Source organism: Leptopilina boulardi, unplaced genomic scaffold, assembly GCF_019393585.1.
Source record: "Leptopilina boulardi isolate dan_hultmark-lab unplaced genomic scaffold, ZJU_Lbou_2.1 LbouV2_210, whole genome shotgun sequence".
Classification (NCBI taxonomy): Eukaryota; Metazoa; Arthropoda; class Insecta; order Hymenoptera; family Figitidae; genus Leptopilina; species Leptopilina boulardi.
This window is the reverse complement of record NW_026137764.1, coordinates 573,919-594,922: the sequence shown is the minus strand read 5'-3', so window position 1 is coordinate 594,922 and position 21,004 is coordinate 573,919. Positions and strand designations below refer to the sequence as shown.

Sequence of the window (21,004 nt, the reverse complement as noted above, 5' to 3'; positions counted from 1 at the left end):
GCAGTCAAGTACAATTTGACAAAAATATAACTCACAAAGAGCAGACTGGTGGCGCTTAGCTTTTTTTTCATTCATGAAAGGAAAGATTATCGAATGCATCAATATTTCAAAAAAATGTTTTCGTCTCTATTACGATTAGTGGGTGGATTCATGTTTACAAGCATAAATAAAAGAAAATCCTTATATTCATGAGGTTTTTGCATAAAAAATTTCTCAAAATGAGAAGTATTATCCGCTTCTAAATGCCCTTGACATTTTACTTTAAAAATGATCATATTTTTCTATATGAAAAAGAGGATTTATTTTCCTAATTAGAATGGAAATCAACCGAAAGATTACTATTCAATTGAGATGCTTTCATATGTCCGACTCTCCAGCAGTACTATAAACGCGTTCTTTGATGTGATTTACAAATTTTATATCGCTACCAACATTAAAATCCGTTTATTAAAATGTTTTTCCTTTATACTTCAACTTTAAAGGATAAGAGCAAAAAATATCTACTTTTCTCCTTTTTATTACGCTACCAAAGTAGCACGTAATATCACCGCCTCAAGGTCATATTAAATATAATACACTGAAAGACTTTTCATTTCAAAAATTAATATAATGTATTTCAAATTGGAGACATTTGTATTTTTGTACTGTTAGAAATTAGTACGTTTCATCTCAGATGAAATAAAAATTTCTTTATTTCAAAAGCCTTTAGCGGCAAAACAACAACAGCAGATATTTTTTTTCTGCCTTTTTACAACGTTTGTATTGCCAATAGCTAGTACTCGATTGATTCACATAGGTTTCTGGCACTTTTAAAAATGATTAAAAAAAAACATTTGTGCCGATCTATAAAAAAACTAATTTCTTCTCAGCACAGTGTACAGGTGTCTCCTCATTTTGCTATTCGCATAAAATCAACGTACGGAGTTACCACGCACTTGACATTTGTCAGATTTGATTCATTAGTTTTTTTGTCAAAAGTTACTCAAAGATGTCCACAAGCGAACCATGACCACATTCGAACCTCTTACCCTCCCAGTAATAAGTGAGGAATTCAAAAGAAATGAAAAATTTTAACTTTTCATTGAAAAGGATAAATTATCAATTTTTTTTAATTCCGTTTCTATCTAACTCAATTTCTAATAAATTCAGATTTAATATTTCTCAAATTCTTTAATTCTTTTAAATTCCAAAATACTGAATAAGTAATTCGGACTAAATATTTCAATTATATCTGAAACTCAATTCCAATCAATTCCGTATTGATATTTCACTAACTTTTTACTTCCATTGAATTCCATAATATTCTGAAATATAAGTACGTTTGAAATAAAATATCTACAGTTCTGTTGATACGGCTGCGCGGAACAGTTGTTTGGCTCCCACGATGAAAATCGAAAATTCAAATCTTCGGACCGTCAAAATTTATCTGTACAAAATTTTGAAACGGAATTGAAAAGAATTTTAATGGCATTATTTTCGAGTACCCAAGATGGATACAAAAGAATTGAACAGAAACGAAATTCAGAAGAATGAAAAATTTTTAATTCTTTTCAATTCCTCGCTTTTTACTGGGTTACAAAAACAGAGATGTCCCCATTTTGAAATATTTTAGATTAATTTTTTAAATGAAAAGTCTTTCAATGTATTGAGATAATATTAGGCACTTGAATGTTTTATTATTTAAGTTTAAAAATCTATTAATACTTATTAATGTATAAGAATAATTCTTCTGAAATACGTTCTCTATATAAATGTTTCTGAGAATAGAAATTAACCAAATTGAAAATAAATTTCTCCTTTGTAATGATCTTTGTATAAATTTAGAATAGTGTTATTGATTCTATAATATAGATTAATTATTTGACCAAAAGTATTTTAGAATTGTTAATTATAAATTCCATAAAGCCAATGGAACATTCTATTTATAAGCTCGTGGATGTAATTCCAGCGTTGGATTATTGTTATACTCTCTAAATCTGAATTAGTAAAAATGTTTACTAATTTAAATTAGTGACTCACTTTCTGCTTTAGAATTAGTTAAATTTTACTAATTTTTAGTAAAAGTTACTAATAATTAGTAAAATTTTACTAATTGAGAAGCAAAAAGTGAGTCACTAATTCAAATTAGTAAACCTTTTTACTAATTCAGATTTAGAGAGTATGTTTTATGTTCCTGTGAAGGAGAACTATTGTTGAAATTTGGTACTATTTGTGCCCTTATTAATGGTTGAAGACTGTTAGTCTAGTCTTAAATCAAGACCCTTTCACAGAAAAAACTTAGTCTCATTTTGATATGCAGCAAAAATGAGTCAATGCCAAACGACATAGACAGTGGCACCACCAACCTGACTTATTTTTGCTGCATATCAAAATGAGTAGCATACGCTATCATTTTGAGTTCAGGTTTTTTCTGTGTTAAGTAGCCTCTAATTATTTACATTAAAAAAACAAAAAAGTTATAATTGGTTTTAGGAAAGTTTTTTCTGATTGACTTAGAGGATGTTTATGCACTTTTTAAGTATTGAAGATTGTTTATTGGGTATTAAATTAATAGCCCTTAAATAGTCTTTAATTATTTGATAATTAAAAAAATTTTTTGTTGATTTTCGAAAAGAATTTTGTTGTTATGCTCGATGTGAGTGCTATTTGTCACCTTTTTGAAGGTTAAATAGTGAGCATGAGAAAGAGTGTGTTTTTATCTTATTTTTTCATTTGTACATGATAAAAAGCAACAGTAGGTACTTTATTTTTATCTTCTTACTTTTTATGCCATTAATGGACTTTTTTGGACGTGGTAGATGAAAAATTTAGTTTTAGAAGAACATATTTTTTCGCGAAAACTATGGGAGCAATTAAATTCGGGATAGGGCACATAAAGAGCCTTTAATTTTTAGGGTAAGTTGTTGGTAAAAATTAGTTATATTGTTTGCATTGACCCTATTTAAATATATATATATATAAGATGTCCTGATGTTTTTTTAAATAATGACTACGACGCTTTTGTGAAAAGTGAACATACTGTTGATAATTATTTTACATTCAACAAAGTCTTACGTTAACGTGATGTGCATCAAATCACCGATGAGACCATTGTGTTGATGCAGAGGTTCTCGTGACGTTTCACAAATATATCTCAAGAGACATTGCTTACCAGGAAATCCCAATCTGTAATGTAAAAGACGATCGATCAGAATCTCTGATTGGTTTAATAATAACTTACGAAAAAAGAGATATTATTTCTAAAAATTTATATGAGGATATAAAATACCACGATTTTTTGAATTATAAATTTAGATATTTTTTTTTAAGACAACATGTGTGAAAATATTTTGTCGATAATGAAACCACTATGGTTTTTTTTTCAAATTTTTCCCCTTCATAAATTGTTCTATATGTCAGACAGACCCTAAAAAAGAAAGTAACATGACTAATATTCTAGGGGATAAAATATTATTTTACCAAATATATCCTTAGTTTTTTCTTTGTTTTTTTTTAAGTAAAAATACAATAACGAAATAAGGATCTTTTTGAAAAGTTTTGAGTATCTACTAAAAAGAAACGATCTTTCCGATAAATTCAGTGAAGGACCTGTCTGTGATAGAGGAGAGCTGTGCGGCAAAACTAAAAGTAGAGTTTTGAAAGAACACAAAGACTTTAACTAAGTGTCTCGTACTTATATAGCTATGAAGCGAGCATCGAGTACTTTAAGAAATTTCTAAGTAAACAATCCTAAGAGAATTTCCCTTTGCGCCGATCACTACTGAAAACTCTTTAGTAACATGAACGTTTTATTGTGGCTTTCAAAACTTCCGGATATATATATATATATATATATATATATATATATAATAATAAAGCATTGAAGTAACATTATCCAAATTTATTCATGTCGAAATTCATCTTTATTCTTCGAAGTATAAAATGAAAATTGAATAAAATTATTGTTCTTAATTCAAAATATTGACAAAACTTTCTCTTCCTTTATTTCCAGTACAGAAATATTGTCCTTCTTTTATTTAAAAGAAGACTATAGTCAGGGCCTCCCTAGTTTTCCCTGTTTGACAAAAATGTAAATGAATTAGGTTTTTAACATTACATTTTGTAAAAAAAATATATAAACAATCTTTATACTAGCGCTTTAATAATTTTTTGATTTTAAGAGTTTCACCGCTGTACTTATTATTTATAACGAGAGTAAGAAATATCTTTATTGAATATAATTTTTGCAATCTCTCATAAGTCTGCGGAAAATTAAGTTCACTTATAAATTTCTGTGAATATATTCTGCCCATTAGTACATTATATATTATTCCTCCTCTTTACCACACATAATCCCATTTAGTGCTTTACTTCAATTTCAAAAGTTGGTAGAGTACCCCAACAATATGGAGAGATGGGATATAATCATTCAGGTACACAAATTGATATGGAATGAAGTGGCTGCAAGAGCAGAGTCAACAAATTCAGCAGAATGTGGATGAGCTTTGAACAAAGGAAATTCAAATTAAATATATGTCAATAAAAAAAAAATTTAATTTATTTTTAATAATATTCGTTATTCTTTTTTATTCATATATATTATAAAAGTTATAATTAGAAAAAAAAAGATTGCGTATATACATCGAACAGAAATCCAATTAACAGAAATTTGCAACATAATCAACAGAATTCGCTTGAAATTCTAATCATAAGGGGGTTTTAGAATTGCCAATTACAAAGCCAGTCTCGAAGATTTGAAATTCTAAATAGAATATTCTGAATAGATTGGATGTTGAATTTCTGTTTTTTCTTTTCTTTTATAATTAAATTCAAATTTCATAAATCAACAAATATGTTTTTTATTTTGATAAAGTAGAAAAAAAGCAAATTCTGAAAATTCATTAAAGTTTAACAAAATTTTCAAAAAATTATCCAACGCTTATATTATTAGATTCAAAATTTTGAATATTAATTTTTTTACATTTTCTTAAATTATAGATCAGTTTCAAACGGTTTGCACCACTTTTGTCAACTTTGAAAAATAAAAATCGACATTTTAAAAATATGGGTTTTTCAATTTGTTTTTCTTTATAAATATCAAATATTACAAAAATTTGTCTTTAACATATTACCTGTAAGTTTCATTGTGGAACCGCCATAGGTTTTCGAACAAAAAATAGGAAAATGACGATATAAAAAATTACCCCATGGTTTGCAAGATTTTAGCAAGGTTAAAAAATCCGTCCCTCACAACACAAGGATATTCAGGATATCCCTGGGACGTCCTGGGGATATCCATTTGCTTTTGGCGATTCGGATATCCCTAAGATATCCTCTGGATATCCATGGACATCTCTAAGATATCCCAGGGATATCCAAACCGCCGAAAAAATATCGATATCCCCAGGACGTCCCAAGGATATCCTGAATATCCTTTTGTTGTGAGGGGTTAATTAAAATTTTTTTTCCTATGGTTCGCATGATTTTAGCAATGGTCTATAAGTAAAAATAATGTTAATTGTACCATGGAAAATAGACATGAGCAATGTTTATTGAGATTTTTGCCAAGGTTTAAACAATGGGTCTAGTCGTTCTTACCTTGGTAATCGATTTCGCCCATGGTTTTTATGATTTTATCCATGGTTCGATTTCCACGCGGGGTGGAATTCACCTGAACTAATTAAACTGTTGGTTTTAAATAAATTTTTTTCTGAGTGTAAATACAGCAAAAACTTTAAAAATCGTGAATTAGAAAAGAAGTACTCAACGTAATAATAAACATAGGTACAAATGAAATTAAACGTCTACGTTCATTGTTTATAGTTGAATTATAACAAAAGCTAAATAAACTTTGCATATACACGTGTGTTGTGTGAATTGGGATGTCTCAAATGTACACTTGTATATATATATATTTGAGGTTCTTGGAGATGAAATTGCTTGTAGGATGAAGCTTGGGAGAGGCGAAGCGATTTCAATTGTTAATTGTAGGGACAGTGTATGCCTGAGATCTTGGTGTGCATTGACCTTAACGTTCCCTAATATGCAAATTCAGCTGCCACAACGAATTTGAATCTTCACCACATGTACAGATATGATGCACACATACACATGGCAACATGTTCAAATATATATACAGTCACACATATTTTAGATAAACGTGCACAGATGCAACTGTCATCGTGCGAGCCGAGTTGTTAGCCCCAGCAAGCCCCGCAAGGAAAACGAGAGATCGACAGATGAAATGTAACATCAGAAGCACTAATCTTATTCAAGTTTCAAACTGCAGAAGGGTTTTCCCAATCCTAATGTTACGCCATTGCCCTTTCAGCAGAATTACTAACTTCTCTAGTTAATATCTCATCGTGATTATACACTTCATAGAGGGAGGAAATTGTATTACCTCAACTCTCTGTTTAAGCAAAGCCTAATGGACAAAGGACTGCGTTATCAGCACTTCGATGAGTTTCGCTACTTAATTTTCTGACCAACTCTGTTCGAAATTACCCATTTTCACGATACATGATCCTTCAGATATATATGTATACATTTATGTATCAAGCTTCGAGGTATTAATAATTCTCTATATTAAATTGTATCAGAAAGATTTTAATTTATTTTCCTTTTCTTGATGATAATTTCCCTATTTTGTTATACTCAATTAAATTTCTTAATAATTCACTATAAAAAACCCCAAATGTTGTATGTACTCTCTGTAATTTGAATCAGTGAGATTTCACTAATAAAATAGTTGAAATTTAGCAACAGAATCACTTCAGTAAGATTTCCACTAAAATTCAGTCACATTTCACTGAAAATTAGTCGAATTATTACTGATATATACAGTCAAATCTGCATTATCATTAATGGGTAAAACAGATTTGACTATTTCAATCAACTTTAGAAGAAATCTTACTCAAGTGCACGGAGTGAAATGTTAAGTCAATTTTACTATAATGGCAGTTAAATCTGCTAAACAGAATCGCTAGTTTTGGACGGACTGAACTTGTAATAGGAATACTAAACGACAATATGGTAAGGTAGGAATATAATAGTATATTCTACCTTACCGACAATCTTACTAAACGGGCGTTGTAAATCCTACTCAACATCTCGTTGGCGATACTGTCCGAGTAGTAAATACCCTTTAAAGATTTTACTAAACGTGTTTAGTCGTATGGATTAAAACTTTTCTCTCCGTGTGATTATAAGTTGTTTAATTCCAATTATTTCATCAGTGAAATCTCACTGATACAAATTCAGAAAATACTTATGCAGTAGTTATGATGATTTCATAGAAAAACTAAAACAAAACCATTCTTGTTTAGTTTAAAATGTTAGATCTCTATTTACATCTGTTAGTTCTAAACAAATACTTGATTTTTTTAACCGATTATATAACTCTGAATTAAAAAATCTAATATATACAAAAAAGGGTTTTATTTAAATATTTTTGTTAAATGTAATCAAAATATCACTTACGTTTTATGGAAATGAAAAAAAGTTTTGAACTCTAAAAATACATATTGTAATAGGAAAAGTTCTAGTTTACTTAAAATATCGATTGATTCGATTGAAATACAGTGTATAAATTTTGTTTTCTTTTGCAATTTTCCAAACGAATAATTTACATTTGTTTATAAATTAAAACAAATATTGACATTCACTCGTTCCATATATTTGCGAATGAATCAAAAACTAGTTTTTTCCTCTAACAATACTTTATATAAATGTAGAAAAGGACTTAAAATTTTATTGTTGTTAAAAAAGAAACATTGTAAGTAATAAAAAGAATAACAAAATTTTTGACATTTTTGTGATTCAACGATTCAAGGTATTTAATTATAAAGTTGAAGTTTACGTGATATTTAGGATCATGAAGGAATTGAAACTATAGATGGTTACTTTGTTTCTTTTTCTGTTTGGAAATATTTCATAGAAATTATTATGTACTTTTACAGAAAATAAAAAACTGAAGAGGAACCAAATTAAGATCAAAACGTCTTACAGAAAAAGAAACCAAATAAATATCTAGTTTCAATTCTGGCATATGTTCCTATAAATACCACGAAAACTTCAACTTTCTACTATAATAAAAAGAATACCTAAAATATTTTAAAAAAATATTATTTCTGAACAATCTATTTGAATCAAATAATTTTTCTGTATTTGAAACAAATATTTAATTAATTCAAACAATAATTTTATATTTGAACATTAGCTGTAACAAACATTTTCCTTCAAACACAACGGGTTCTATCTGACTGAAAATATCAGAATATGAAAAATATATATGAAAAAATTACCTACCCCCTACCTGCTATGTATAATATTTTACATAAAATCCTTTTCTAAATTGCTTGTACCTATATTACATTGCATTATCTTACCTTATATACCTAAAAAGATTCACTGGAAATGAAAAAAAGTAGAAAAAAATTTACCCCTCTCAGAAGAATAGAAGAAATGACCTGAAAATGGGTAAAACACTATATTTTTTCTAGTCTTAGTTCTTCGCGCGAATGGTTTCAACAAAATCAGCCCATTTACAGTTTATCTTCCTCAAGAGTAATAGGTATATCGTTCATAGTGCAGAATACTAACGATTCGAACTTAGACTCCAATACAGCGTATATCGTTTTGCGATTTATTGAGTGTCGTTGACCTGCAAACCGTTTGTCCCGATGTTGACGGCTCTCCACGCTCGATTGAAATTCCGTGATGTTATTGGGTAATTCATAATTGGCCTCGAAGAAGAACGCAACGGAAATCGATTTTGTCGACACAGGATCGTCCAGGGGAATGGCGAGGGCGAAAAAGAGCTACAACACATACCAAATGAGAAGCAGAAAATGATTAACGATTTTAATTAAAACTGAATATGATAATGTAATTTAGAGTATATATATATATATAAAAAATATCGATCTCTCTGGAACAGAGTATATGTATATATATATATGAGAGATTCTTTTTCAATCGCCCCAGCCCAAAAAGTCAATGTTCTGGGATTGGCTTCATACTTTGGTAAATTGTTGTCCTATATGATAGTAATAAATCCCTAAAATATAAACTAATTAAAAAAATATTTGTAGAAAGTAGAGGGGGTTGAAGTTTTGACGTTAAGGGTAACATTGTCATTTTCAAATCCGTTTAACTATGACAAAAGTTAATGGATTTTAATTTATCTATAATGAATTTTATTGCATTTTTCACGTACTTTTCAAAAATGTATACAAAATTTAAAAAAAAAAATTTTTGACCCCTTTTTTTTCAAAATCAACCCTTATTTTTCGATTTTCACCCCTTCGGGAATTTTTTTTTGTTTTTTTTTTATTTTCATTGGAAAGCTGAGGTTTTTTCCCATAAGCTATGTAAATATGAAAATGGGACAACAATAATTTTGTGAGAAACATAATATTAAATTAGGCGGTGCCTATCTAAATCCTCAAAGATGATCTCCAGGTACATCCCTTATCGGCACCGCCTACTTTAATATTCTGTTACTCACAAAATTATTGTTGTCCCATTTTCATATTTACATAGCTCATCGGAAAAAACCTCAGCTTTCCAATGAAAATAAAAAAAAAAAAAATACCCGAAGGGGTGAAAATCGAAAAATAAGGGTTGATTTTGAAAAAAAGGGGTTAAAAATTTTTTTTTTTAAATTTCGTATACATTTTTGAAAAGTACGTGAAAAATGCAATAAAATTCATTATAGATAAATTAAAATCCATTAACTTTTGTCATAGTTAAACGGATTTGAAAATGACAATGTTACCCTTAACGTCAAAACTTCAACCCCCTCTACTTTCTACAAATATTTTTTTAATGAGTTTATATTTTAGGGATTTATTACTATCATATAGGACAACAATTTACCAAAGTATGAAGCCAATCCCAGAACATTGACTTTTTGGGCTGGGGCGATTGAAAAAGAATCTCTCATATATATATATCGAGAGAGATCGATATTTTTTCGCATCTTGTTGTTAAAGGGTGTATTTTTAAGTGAAAAAGGCGTTTTCTAGATTTTTTTCTGAAAAACAAAGGATTGTAACATGTGTTGCTTTTCCTATAACTAAAATCAAGTAAACATATTTAAAATTTTTGTGACCTGCGAGCCTGGTCTCCAAAAGGCAGTCGGAAGGGTCTTTTATGGCTTTTGATTGCAAAATTAAAAATTGTTGGAATTTAAAAAATAATTGTATAAATATTATATTTGCAATGTACAGATTAAAACAATTACAACAATATAAAATTTTTTTCAAATACTATAAAGATTAGAGTTTGTACATATGTAAAACATGAAATTATATAACTTTTCCAAAAGCAAATTTTAATATTTAGACCTAAAAATTTATATCATTTGAATCGTCAAAATCTGCAAATGGTAAATTTAATATTTAAAAAATTATTTCTTTGGATTTAAATATTTTTTATTTTGCGCCAAAATACCATAAAATCTAAACGACCCTAAAATGGATAAAAAAAATTTAGTTGTCAATACACATGTTTCTTCAAATTTAAAGGAAATTGCAAGAGAAAGCTTATTTATTGAAACGGAAAATAATATACGCCTCCTTTTATAGTTTTCTGCGCGTAAAGGGCCCAAATTCGTCCTGAAAAATATCGATCTCTCCTGGAACAGAGTATATATATATAATATACCTTGTAACGCGGCATTTTGTCGCGTACAAATGACTTAAAAATAGTAAATTTAAATAAATTTTGTAAATAAACGACACCAGGGTGGGAATCCAGCCATAATGTCTGTAAAATATTATAAATTAAAAAAATTGTTTTCTTATGATACGCACTTCATTTTGTTTAAATAATAAATTCACGTATTAACAAACCAACTTGTCAAAGTCGTCAAATTAATAGTCGACTTGTAATAAATAAATTCGATTCTGATTTGTCCTTTCGTTCTGTTATGAAAACTCTCACGAGGCACTGAGAATTCTCGCCAGGTCACAAAACCGTTGAGGACATCACTATATCTATCATTGAAATTAGAAGTCATCAAGGGAAGAGCTTCCTGGTGTATATATTTGGATGAGAGTCACGAATATTCAAGAACACCAGGAAGACGAAAATGCTGTTTTGTTGACGATCTGTCAAATCAATACTGGCAGTCAATTTCCTATGGACTTCTCGCTTCAATCAATTTAACATCGGATAGTGCAGGTATCTGCGTTATCGACGACTGCATATCGATTATCGGTCGCTGGTATTATATTATTGAAAATTAATTGATCTCAATGACACCGAGAAGAGAGGCCGCTGTTTAGCGACGCTTTTGAGTTTGACTCGTCAGTCATTTTAATCTCATTCTCATCCTGATGTCAGTGCAGTATAGTTAGCTTTCCTCTATATTATTTTTCGTGAAACTACACGGAGAGAAATCTGCTGCGATTTGCGCATGAGCAAGTCCATAGGAATATAGCATGGACACTTCCAAGCAAAAACTATAAGATTCCATCTGAATATCAGGTGAGACTCATACAATAATACCTCGCTCACTTAGGATTTTTGCTTGAAAGCGTCTGTTACTATATTCCTAAGGACATGCTCATGCGTAAATCGCACCAGATTTCTCTCCGTGTAAATTAAAAATATAACAAAATTCTAATTGTGAGACGAGACTTCATCGTCGTCGTCAAAATGGCGGTGAGTCCCCAATTATTATTTGTGAGTCGTTTTCCTTCTGAATCGATCTCATAATTATTTAAAAATGAATAAAATAAAATTGAATCTTGTTAGTTGGCTTTCTGCCACTTCCATAAATTTAATAAATTTGAAGTGATAATTAATAAATAGTGTTATTGTAATAAATTTTGTCTAATTAATGGTGTTTATCCTTATTCGCCCCTCTCCGTGGTCTATTGTTGCTGTAAAGTAACAATGGAATTCCTGAGATGATTTTAGTTTTTCCTAATTAGAATTATAAAATTTACTTGTTGGATTAATTAACTATTTTTTTAGGTTTAGTTATTTTCCATAAAATAACTTGGCGTCTTGGCAAAATTAATAATTAAAAAGTTTAGATAACGAAGATTGTCTTGAAAATGCAATAAAAAATAATTTAAAATTAAAATATATTAAAATCTACGTTATAACCTATATATTATAACCTATATATATTAATGCTAAATGGAAGTGCTTGAAATTTCACATAACTGCTTTGTATGAGAGGCTTATAGCATCATGCAATGTGTGTTCCGTCTGATTTACCGCCTACGACGTTTACCTGCTAACTTCGATGCGACTTGTTGCACCGATGTTCTCTTGAATACGAAATGTCACGTTAACTTATAATCATCATCAATTTTCATTGCTTAAATAGTAAAAATATTTTTAAAAACTTAATTTTTTGATCATATTTATTTTGCAAAAAATTCTATTTTTATATTCATTCAATTGCGAACTCACTAAAAAATTAGTTAATAAAATAAAAGACATCATACAAAAAAATGTTGACAGTAAACTGTTTTTGTGTTAATACTAAAGCGATACGCGCATTTTTTTTAGAAGCAGTAAGCATAATGAAAATAATCTTGAAAAAAATAAAGATCGCTTCAAATTGCAAAATATGTTTATTTTCAATATTATATTTGAAAATTTTGACAATACCTCGCTCTCTAAATATTTTTTAAAATACAATATATGTATATATATATATATTAATACAAAAATGTAAATTTTCTATGCGACAAGTTTTCTTTAGCAGCAAAATTTATGATCGTGTGTTTACTAAAACACAAAACAAAAGTGTTATTTAGTTTATTGCGACTGTAGACGCATAATTTCTCCGTGTATTTTTGCGACTCGCATTTACCAACTGCGCCCTTACTTTTTCTACTCAGCCTTTCCTTAATTGTAAGCTAGAATTGGGCACTAACTCCGAGAGCTAAAAAATAATGAATAAATAAATTATAATATAAAGGCTTTCTTAAAATTTGCAAAAAAAAATCCCGAAGTTTTAAATAAAAATATTTTTCACAAAAATTTTATAAAATATAAAAAAACATATAAATGAATATAAATAAAAATAATATATTAAGAAATATATGTAAATAAATATAAATAAATAAAAGCAATTAAAAAGAAATATTTGCAGAATAAATATATTGAGAAATAAATTTCTATATTCTCAAATGTTTCATTTTATGACAAATAATATAGATACATAGTGACAAGTTAGTAAATGTATATAGGAAACTTAACAATTGAATTTCAGGAATTGTGAGAGGTTTGACACATTGATGGGATTTATATCGAATTCAAGTACTAATAGCTTAACCGCAGACCTTAACACGGCCTCGATCTCTCCGGAAACTATTAAGGCACCTGGATATTGCAAGAGCAGACTCTGTAACCAAAACCAAATTGTACTCAGCATCACGAGGACCAGTTTTCATTAGCATAGTTCGAAACCCTTCTTCTTCATCAGTGTGCATCTGATAAAGTTCAATGTGGAATGACCACACAACCGCAATCAGCATTTAAGTGCTCTTTTATCTAATTCCCAACAAAAGGAATCCCAGACAATGATAAAATATATCACTGCTAAAGCGGGTAGAAAATCCTTCTTTTTGTTAACATTCCCTTGACGGAGGAGGGGCAAAAGAGAGAGTGAGAGAGCGAGAGAGAGAGAGAAAGCGAAACGTACTTCAAAATCCTTTTTCCAATCCTTTCCTTTCTGCACTCTGCCTCGTTATATAATCTCGATAAAGCACCTGAGAAATCTTTTCATTTCTTTTTTAAAATAAAAAAAAAACTTTTCATTATATGTATATACCAACATTTTGCTGCATTTTAATTTTTTATTTGATAAATTTTTCAAAAATTGTATATATATTTATAATAATTAATATAATTTATAAAAAATGATGTATTATTCGAAAAAAAATAGTTATTAAATACTATATTTATTATTACAAATATATTTTTAATAAAAATTGCGAGAGTAATGTCATTTATATAAGATTTCAAGGAGAGGGTAATATAATTTAAAACCGTGTTAATCTGGCATCTGTTGAATCGGAATGAGATTGCGTTATAAATAATACATACAATCAATAAATCCAGATGACATACTTCCAACAAATAGAAATATTACTCAACTATTTTTCCATTTTTTAAACATTAATGTAACTATTTATTTTTTATATTCGTGAATCGTTTCCTAAACTATCGAATTACATAAGAAATTAATATAAATGTTTCTTAATTTTATAAATTTATTTCGATAATATAATTTAAAGGCATATATGCATAAACAAAGAAATGATTTAATTTTCACGTTAAAAAATTTTTATGGAATACTCTATGAGACTTTGAAAAATAAAGGTCGTGATCTCGTGGTTTAAAACTTGCTGTCGGCAGACAGTGTTAGTTTATTGATGTTGAGGAGATTTGCAAATTCGACAAATAAGGAAAAAAAAGTATGAAAAAATTAAATTATAATACAAATTTCAAAAATTGTAATAAACTAATAAAGATTTATAAAATACCAAAACAAAGTAAAAAAAAAATACTTAACATTGTTAAGAATAATACACATTTAAAATATTGATAATAATTGTAAAAAAATAATTAAAAATACATATTACAAAAAATAATAATCGTAAAACGATAAAATAATAATATAAAAATATATATATAATATTTATTGATAATATAAAAAAAGTCACATAAATTTTAATTTCTTTTCTTTAGCAAAGTTTATTACCTTTCTTAACAGTATTTCTACAATAAAAGGGTCCATATATATTTTACGAGAATGTGAGTTGAAATTCTTATCGTGGCTGAAGTTCAAAAATTTATGATCCTTCTCTCTGAGATTTGAATATGAGATAAGCAGAGATGCTTTACTGAATAAGCTGACCTAAGCCGAAAATATACACCAGTGTCCATCACTTATAGTTTGACACCTCGGATAAAAATTGACAAAAAAAAACCTTGGAATGGATTTAGCAAGTTATCACAAAAAAAAATTTTTGATATTTTTTTTTGTGAATTTCAATTCAACCCCATTTTCAAAAACCATGTTAATTGCTCTGTATAATATTATTTTTCGCCCATGGATCAAGAGTAAAATAAAATATAGAATAAAAGTGGAATTGTGTAAAATTGATAAAAAGAGATGCGTCAAATTAAAAAAAAAAAAACAAAAGAATTGAAATGTATGATAACATTTTTGTAAATTAAACAAATACATTAAATTAAATTTCAAAATGAATATTAAAAATACCAGAATTAAAAATTGAAATAATATTTGATAAATGTAAAATAATAAAATCACAATATCTCTTTACGCACAAAAATCATAAAAACCAGCATCAAGGTGTAAATATTATAAATATATATTATATTGCGCGACAAACTCTTTAATTATTTTTCGATATTAAAATGATAGAGTGAAAATGTATATATGCGATAAAATTTCATATTGTACATCAAACGTGTTATTAAATTAACTGACCCCCATTTCGCTCTCTTCCGGAAAGGACAAAGCTCTGATGTTCCGGTGCACTGCATTCGCAAGCGAGCTTTTCAAAACATCTGCTCTGGAGGACATTAAAGTTGCCATTATCAGTTTTATTAAAAGCAGCTTCATTCTATAACAATTTATAAAATAATACAACATTACATATAATTCATCAAAGCATAAAATATTGCTTTCTGATATATGTACATATATACAGTATCACTCAGTAGATTTTGCCCACCTTAAAGAATTTTAGGCGTTGCAAAAAGTTTTCTATTTTTGTTTCTAATAAAGATAAAACAATAAACAATGACTTTTTTTAAAGCTTATATTCTCTACTATTAGAATTCTGGTTATTAAACATACAGAAAAATTGCGATTTTTGTACCAAAATTGCCCCAGTTGATGATGTATAAAACAAAATGATGTAAAAGCAAAAAAAATCAATTTTTTTGGGTTTCTAGACCAGAAAGTCCCCTTAAATATTCTACTATATAACTTACACAGTCTTCAAAAGATACCTTTCAAGAGTTTGTAAAAAAAATTTTAAGTAGATATATTTAATATTTTATTTTTTATGATGATTTTTCTCGATGGGATACAAAAAAACCCCAATGTGCCAAGTATGCTACTCAGAAGAAGTGTGCCAAACAAAGGTTAATAACACAGGCCAACAGTGATTTTGGTGCGGCAAATGTCAGACCTGTTTTTGATATGTTTTTTCATGCTGAACACAAATCCGTAAACGAAAAGTTCCTATCAGCTCTAGTTTTTGAGAAAAATGGGTTTTAAATGTTCAAAAATCGCGTTTTTGGCTAACTTTGAGTACCTCTAGCATTGAAATAAAAGGTTTCCTTCCACTTGGGCTTAAATTGAGGCTTAATGTTTCAACTATTATCCCCAAAAATGACCTATGTTGCACCATAATCTTAAAGTCATTTGTTATTATTTTTGATTCGCAAATATTAATTTTGTAAAAGTTTGAGCGCGTACCTCTAGCAAAGAAAAAAGGATCATAGAACCTTTTATTTGAATTTAAAATAAAGTTTGAACTTTAGACTACAAGCCCTAAAAATTATATTATTCACTAATGACCTCAAAATTTTTGGTAACTAGTATTTAACTACTGTACTTATTTGGTAATATTTGAATAACTCTAGTCAATAAAATCAAAGTTCAACCTTCTTGTTGAGCTTAAATTCAATTTATCCCTTGACTGTAGTTCATAAAAATTACATTGCTGCACCTTAACCTCAAGGACTAGATGTACGCGCTCAAACTTTTACAAAATTAATATTTGGGAATCAAAAATGGATAACAAATGACTTTGAGGTTATGGTGCAAGATAGGTCATTTTTGGGGATAATAGTTAAAACATTAATCTTCAAATTAAGCCCAAGTGGAAGGTTCTACGACCATTTGTTTAAGTGTTAGAGATACTAAAAGTTAGCCAAAAACGCCATTTTTGAACATTTTAAACCCGTTTTTCTCAAAAACTAGAGCTGATAGGATATTTTCGTTTACGGATTCGTGTTCGGCATGAAAAAACCTATTAGAAACAGGTCTGACATTAGCCGCAACAAAAAAGTTTGCTAATTTTGTTGGCCTGTGTAATTAACCTGCTAGTTTCAATATCGAAATATTATAAAAAATTATAATAGAAATATTTTTAAGAAAAAGCTTATTTCTCCAACTTGAAATTCTATTCTATTAAAAAGAAAGGTATACATGTGCTTCGTAATTCTCAGGGGGATGAGAAAAAAAAAGTACATAGAGAAGAGAAAAATAGGACGAAGGGGGGGATGGAGAGATGAAGAAGAATTGGTGTTCGTGTATATAGAAGAGAATTGAGGTCAATGAGAGTGAATTAGGGTGAATTAAAATAAATCTCCGTGTTTGGGGTTGAATTGAGGGGAACAGAAGTTACGAGAACTAAGCATTGTATTCACAGATAAATGAAGGAGAAAATTAACAAAAGCAGAAGCAAGGATCCATCAGCTAATTATAATTTTAAAGTGCACTAAAATTAATTAAATTATACAAGTTGAAAATTATTTCATACAATTTTTATTAGGTAATTTTATTGTATAATTAAATTCCTCTGTACGAAACTTACTATATATAATAAATGTCATTTACCAATAAATCAATGGGAATTAATTTCAAAATTTAATTCTAATTACATTTAAATTACAATAGAATGTACAAAGTTAATAAATACAATAGAATTTGATAAATTTTGTGTAATTAATTGAAACTAATTTATTGACTACCACGCGGGGTAGAAAAGAGATAAAATTCTTTCTAAATGGAAACTTTAAAAGAAGTAGATAACTTTCATAATAACGTTTTTTTTTTTTTATTTCAGTTCTTTCTTTTTTTTGAAAAATCCTTCAATTTGAATAATTACCTTTTTTATTTTAATGAACCTAATTAACTGAGATCATAGGGAAGTTTTTCAACCATGTGGAAAGCTCCTGTCAGCATCTAATGACAGGGACAAAGAGAAGAAATCAGTTGGACAAAGAGCTAAAACGATATTTCAATTCTCATTCTTTCAACTTTTTTTTTCAACGCGCGTTATCCACACATATACAGAGAGAGCGACCGAGAGAAGATAGAAATGGGGATTGAAAGAGGGTTGATTGTAACTGGTCGAGAAGACTCGGAGAGAAATTGCATTTTCCCTGGCACACGAACACTGTTATACGTTATTTGATTAAAAAAAGAAAACGATTCCTATTGGAAAAAATTATTTATCAAAGTCATGCCAGATTTGAGCGCAAGCAAACTCACTATTTGAATGCTTATCTTACTTATATATAGTTATGATTAATTTCCATTTTTGATTTTTGATGAAATACTATATTTTTATTTTTAAAAAAACCACTCAAAAAAAAAATTTAATGTTCAAAAAGACAAGGAATATTAAATTTTCAATAATATATCAAGAGAAAAAAAAATATAAAAATAATTGAAAAATAAATAAAAATTATTCTCATTTTTTCTCAATTCAAAAATTCTTTGAAAATAATTCAAAAATTCTTTTATACATTTTCAATAATATAAAGTAATTGTAAAAAATGTAACAAAAAAATAAAAATGGAAAAATTTTGAAAAAACATTACAAAAATCTTCAACTATTTTATTGGAAATTTTCTAAGAAATTTGTTTGAGAAAATATTGCATAAATTTTTCAGTTGAATGATATTTTCTTTCAGTCATAATTCATTCTGCGTAAATATCATCCATTTACAAGAAGGGAGGGAAATTGTTCTATTTTATATATATGAAACTATGATGTTTTTCCAAGTTTATAAATCTATGACCCTGGTAACATAAAATGCACGAGTCACGAACTATATATACATGTAAATTATTCTCTTTTATGGGAGTTTTGCATTTCATTTTTTTTTTCTTTTTTTTACAGAATTGTTAAAATACGGTCACGATAAAATCGAACATTTTTATGAAATCCGATAAAACAAATCACAGATTTATATCTCGCGAGTCTGCTTAGATATCTCTATTTCCAGGCAACTGCTTCAGAATTTGATAGCTCAAAGGAAATGTCGCTTGAACTTCTTTTCCTGCGACTGAATACATTAAAGAACAAATTTTGAGACCTTATAGACAGAAAAGCTGATTGAACATTCAAATGACATGTCTTAGAGGATCTTTTTAAGAAGAAAAAAAAACCTTTAAAAATCATGTTCAATTCTTTTCATAGAAAATCTCTGACAAAATATGATTCAACACACTGAAAATGAATGGGAATGAAGAGTTAAAATAAATTTCAAATAGAATAAAAATTCAATATGAAAAAAAGGTAAAAAAAAGTATACTGAAAATGTAGCATCAAAATTAAAAAAATATATGAAACTAAAAAATTCAAAAGAACAGATGAAATGATACGTATATGAACATAGCCATCATAATTTTTAATAATTTATAGATTGACAAAAATATTACGTTCATTTGAACGCTCAGAACTGTTGGCTCATTTTTTGTTAAAAAAACTTAATGAATTAAAATACTTATTGCTTAAGATACACTAAAAAAAAATTTATTTCACTCAAATAATCGCGGTTACTTGGCTATTATGAAATAAATATTTATTTGATCAAATCATTTTTATTTGAGTTAATTAAGTGGTATTTGTTTTAAAAACAGAAATTATTGGTTCAAATACAGTTTATTTAATTCAAAAAAAATTATTTGGTTCAAGTAAAAATTATTGTTTGATAATAGTCAAGAAACCGATTATTTGAATCAAATAAATTTTTAACCAGTATAATCATATTCTTCAATTTAATATTTCGTTTTTAAAAATATTATTTTCATTTAAGAATAAATAAATATATATTCATTTAATAAGAAAATATTTTCTTTGCGGTTTATGATGAAAATGTATAATACAGTTTATAAATATAAATAATGAATTAGAAAAATTAAATAAAAAAAATAATAATAAAAAATCATAAATTCTTGAAAGAACTAACGAGTGTGTTATACTGACATCATTTATGGCAATTAAAACCCAATTAAAATAAATCTAATAATAGTAAACACTTGCTTTTAACGTGTTAACACTTTTTTTGTCGCTTGTAATTAGTAGATGTTTTTTAAAGAGACATTTTAAATGTACTTACTTTGATGTCAGAGGTAATTTCATCTTCGTAGATTAGTTTCTGAGACATAAAACGGCAAGAGTACACCATCAACTGATGAGAAAGAAGGCTCAAAAGGTTAAGAATGGATTACTAATTGAAAAATTTACTTTTTTACTTCACACGATAATGTTACCGTTATTTAAAGAAACTTTTTCTCTCGAGATATAATACAATATAACTTTCATACCCAAAAAACCAGTTTCATTAAGATACAATTTTTCAATATTTATGCCAATTTTTATAACAAAATTAGTATGTAACAGCTTTCCTAAATTTTCTCAAAATATTCTTCAAAATTCACAATTTTTAGGGTTCCGCTTATGCAGTGAACCAAAACGGAACCCTTATGGTTTCACTCATATGTCCATCCACAAAATACTGTCCCCCCCCCCTAAAATCTAACCATTTTAACGGATTACACGGAGAAAAAAGATTTCTTTTATAAAGTAACTTTTACTACTTTCAGAGTAAAACTGGACCAACTCGAAGTTTCTGCGCATCTCTGGCAATTTTTACTCCAAAAATAGTAAAATTTACTCTAGAAATAGTAAAACTTACTACGGAAACAGTAAAATTTACTACAGAAATAATAAATTTTACTATTTTTGGAGTAAAAATTGCCAGAGATGCGCAGAAACTTCGAGTTGGTCCAGTTTTACTCTGAAAGTAGTAGAAATTACTTTTTCTTTTTTTCCGTGTAGGCTCAAACATAGTATACATACGTATTTTTGTGAGTAGATTAAAGAAAATTATAGCGATCACGATAGGAATTAAATTTAATATAGTTATAGTACAAAAACTCGAAATTTCGGAAAAAAGTAGGTGTATTTTGTGCTAGAATTTGCAATGAAATCGT

The 21,004-nt window shown here is 28.2% G+C and overlaps 1 protein-coding gene across 1 annotated transcript; it reads right to left on the bottom strand.

Annotated features, from left to right (window-relative positions):
- Positions 1 to 2,906: 2,906 nt before the first annotated feature.
- Positions 2,907 to 20,200, bottom strand: LOC127278669 (uncharacterized). The gene is made up of 4 exons (XM_051300483.1): positions 20,128 to 20,200; positions 15,470 to 15,605; positions 8,584 to 8,801; positions 2,907 to 3,165 (listed from the first exon to the last, which is right to left on the bottom strand). Exons 1-4 carry the CDS (start codon positions 20,148 to 20,150, stop codon positions 3,051 to 3,053), a joined length of 492 nt encoding a protein of 163 aa, XP_051156440.1. The 5' UTR covers positions 20,151 to 20,200; the 3' UTR covers positions 2,907 to 3,050.
- Between the last annotated feature and the right edge of the window lie 804 nt (positions 20,201 to 21,004).

What these genes read in the sequence shown, in the direction of transcription:
- LOC127278669 (XM_051300483.1), bottom strand. Translation starts at nt 20,150, where the DNA reads ATGAAATTACCTCTGACATCAAA. An exon ending in CGGAAGAGAGCGAAATGGGG is followed by an intron (nt 8,802 to 15,469) that starts GTCAGTTAATTT and finishes TATGTGTTGTAG; the next exon opens with CTCTTTTTCGCCCTCGCCAT. An exon ending in TTGGAGTCTAAGTTCGAATC is followed by an intron (nt 3,166 to 8,583) that starts GTTAGTATTCTG and finishes TTTACATTACAG; the next exon opens with ATTGGGATTTCCTGGTAAGC.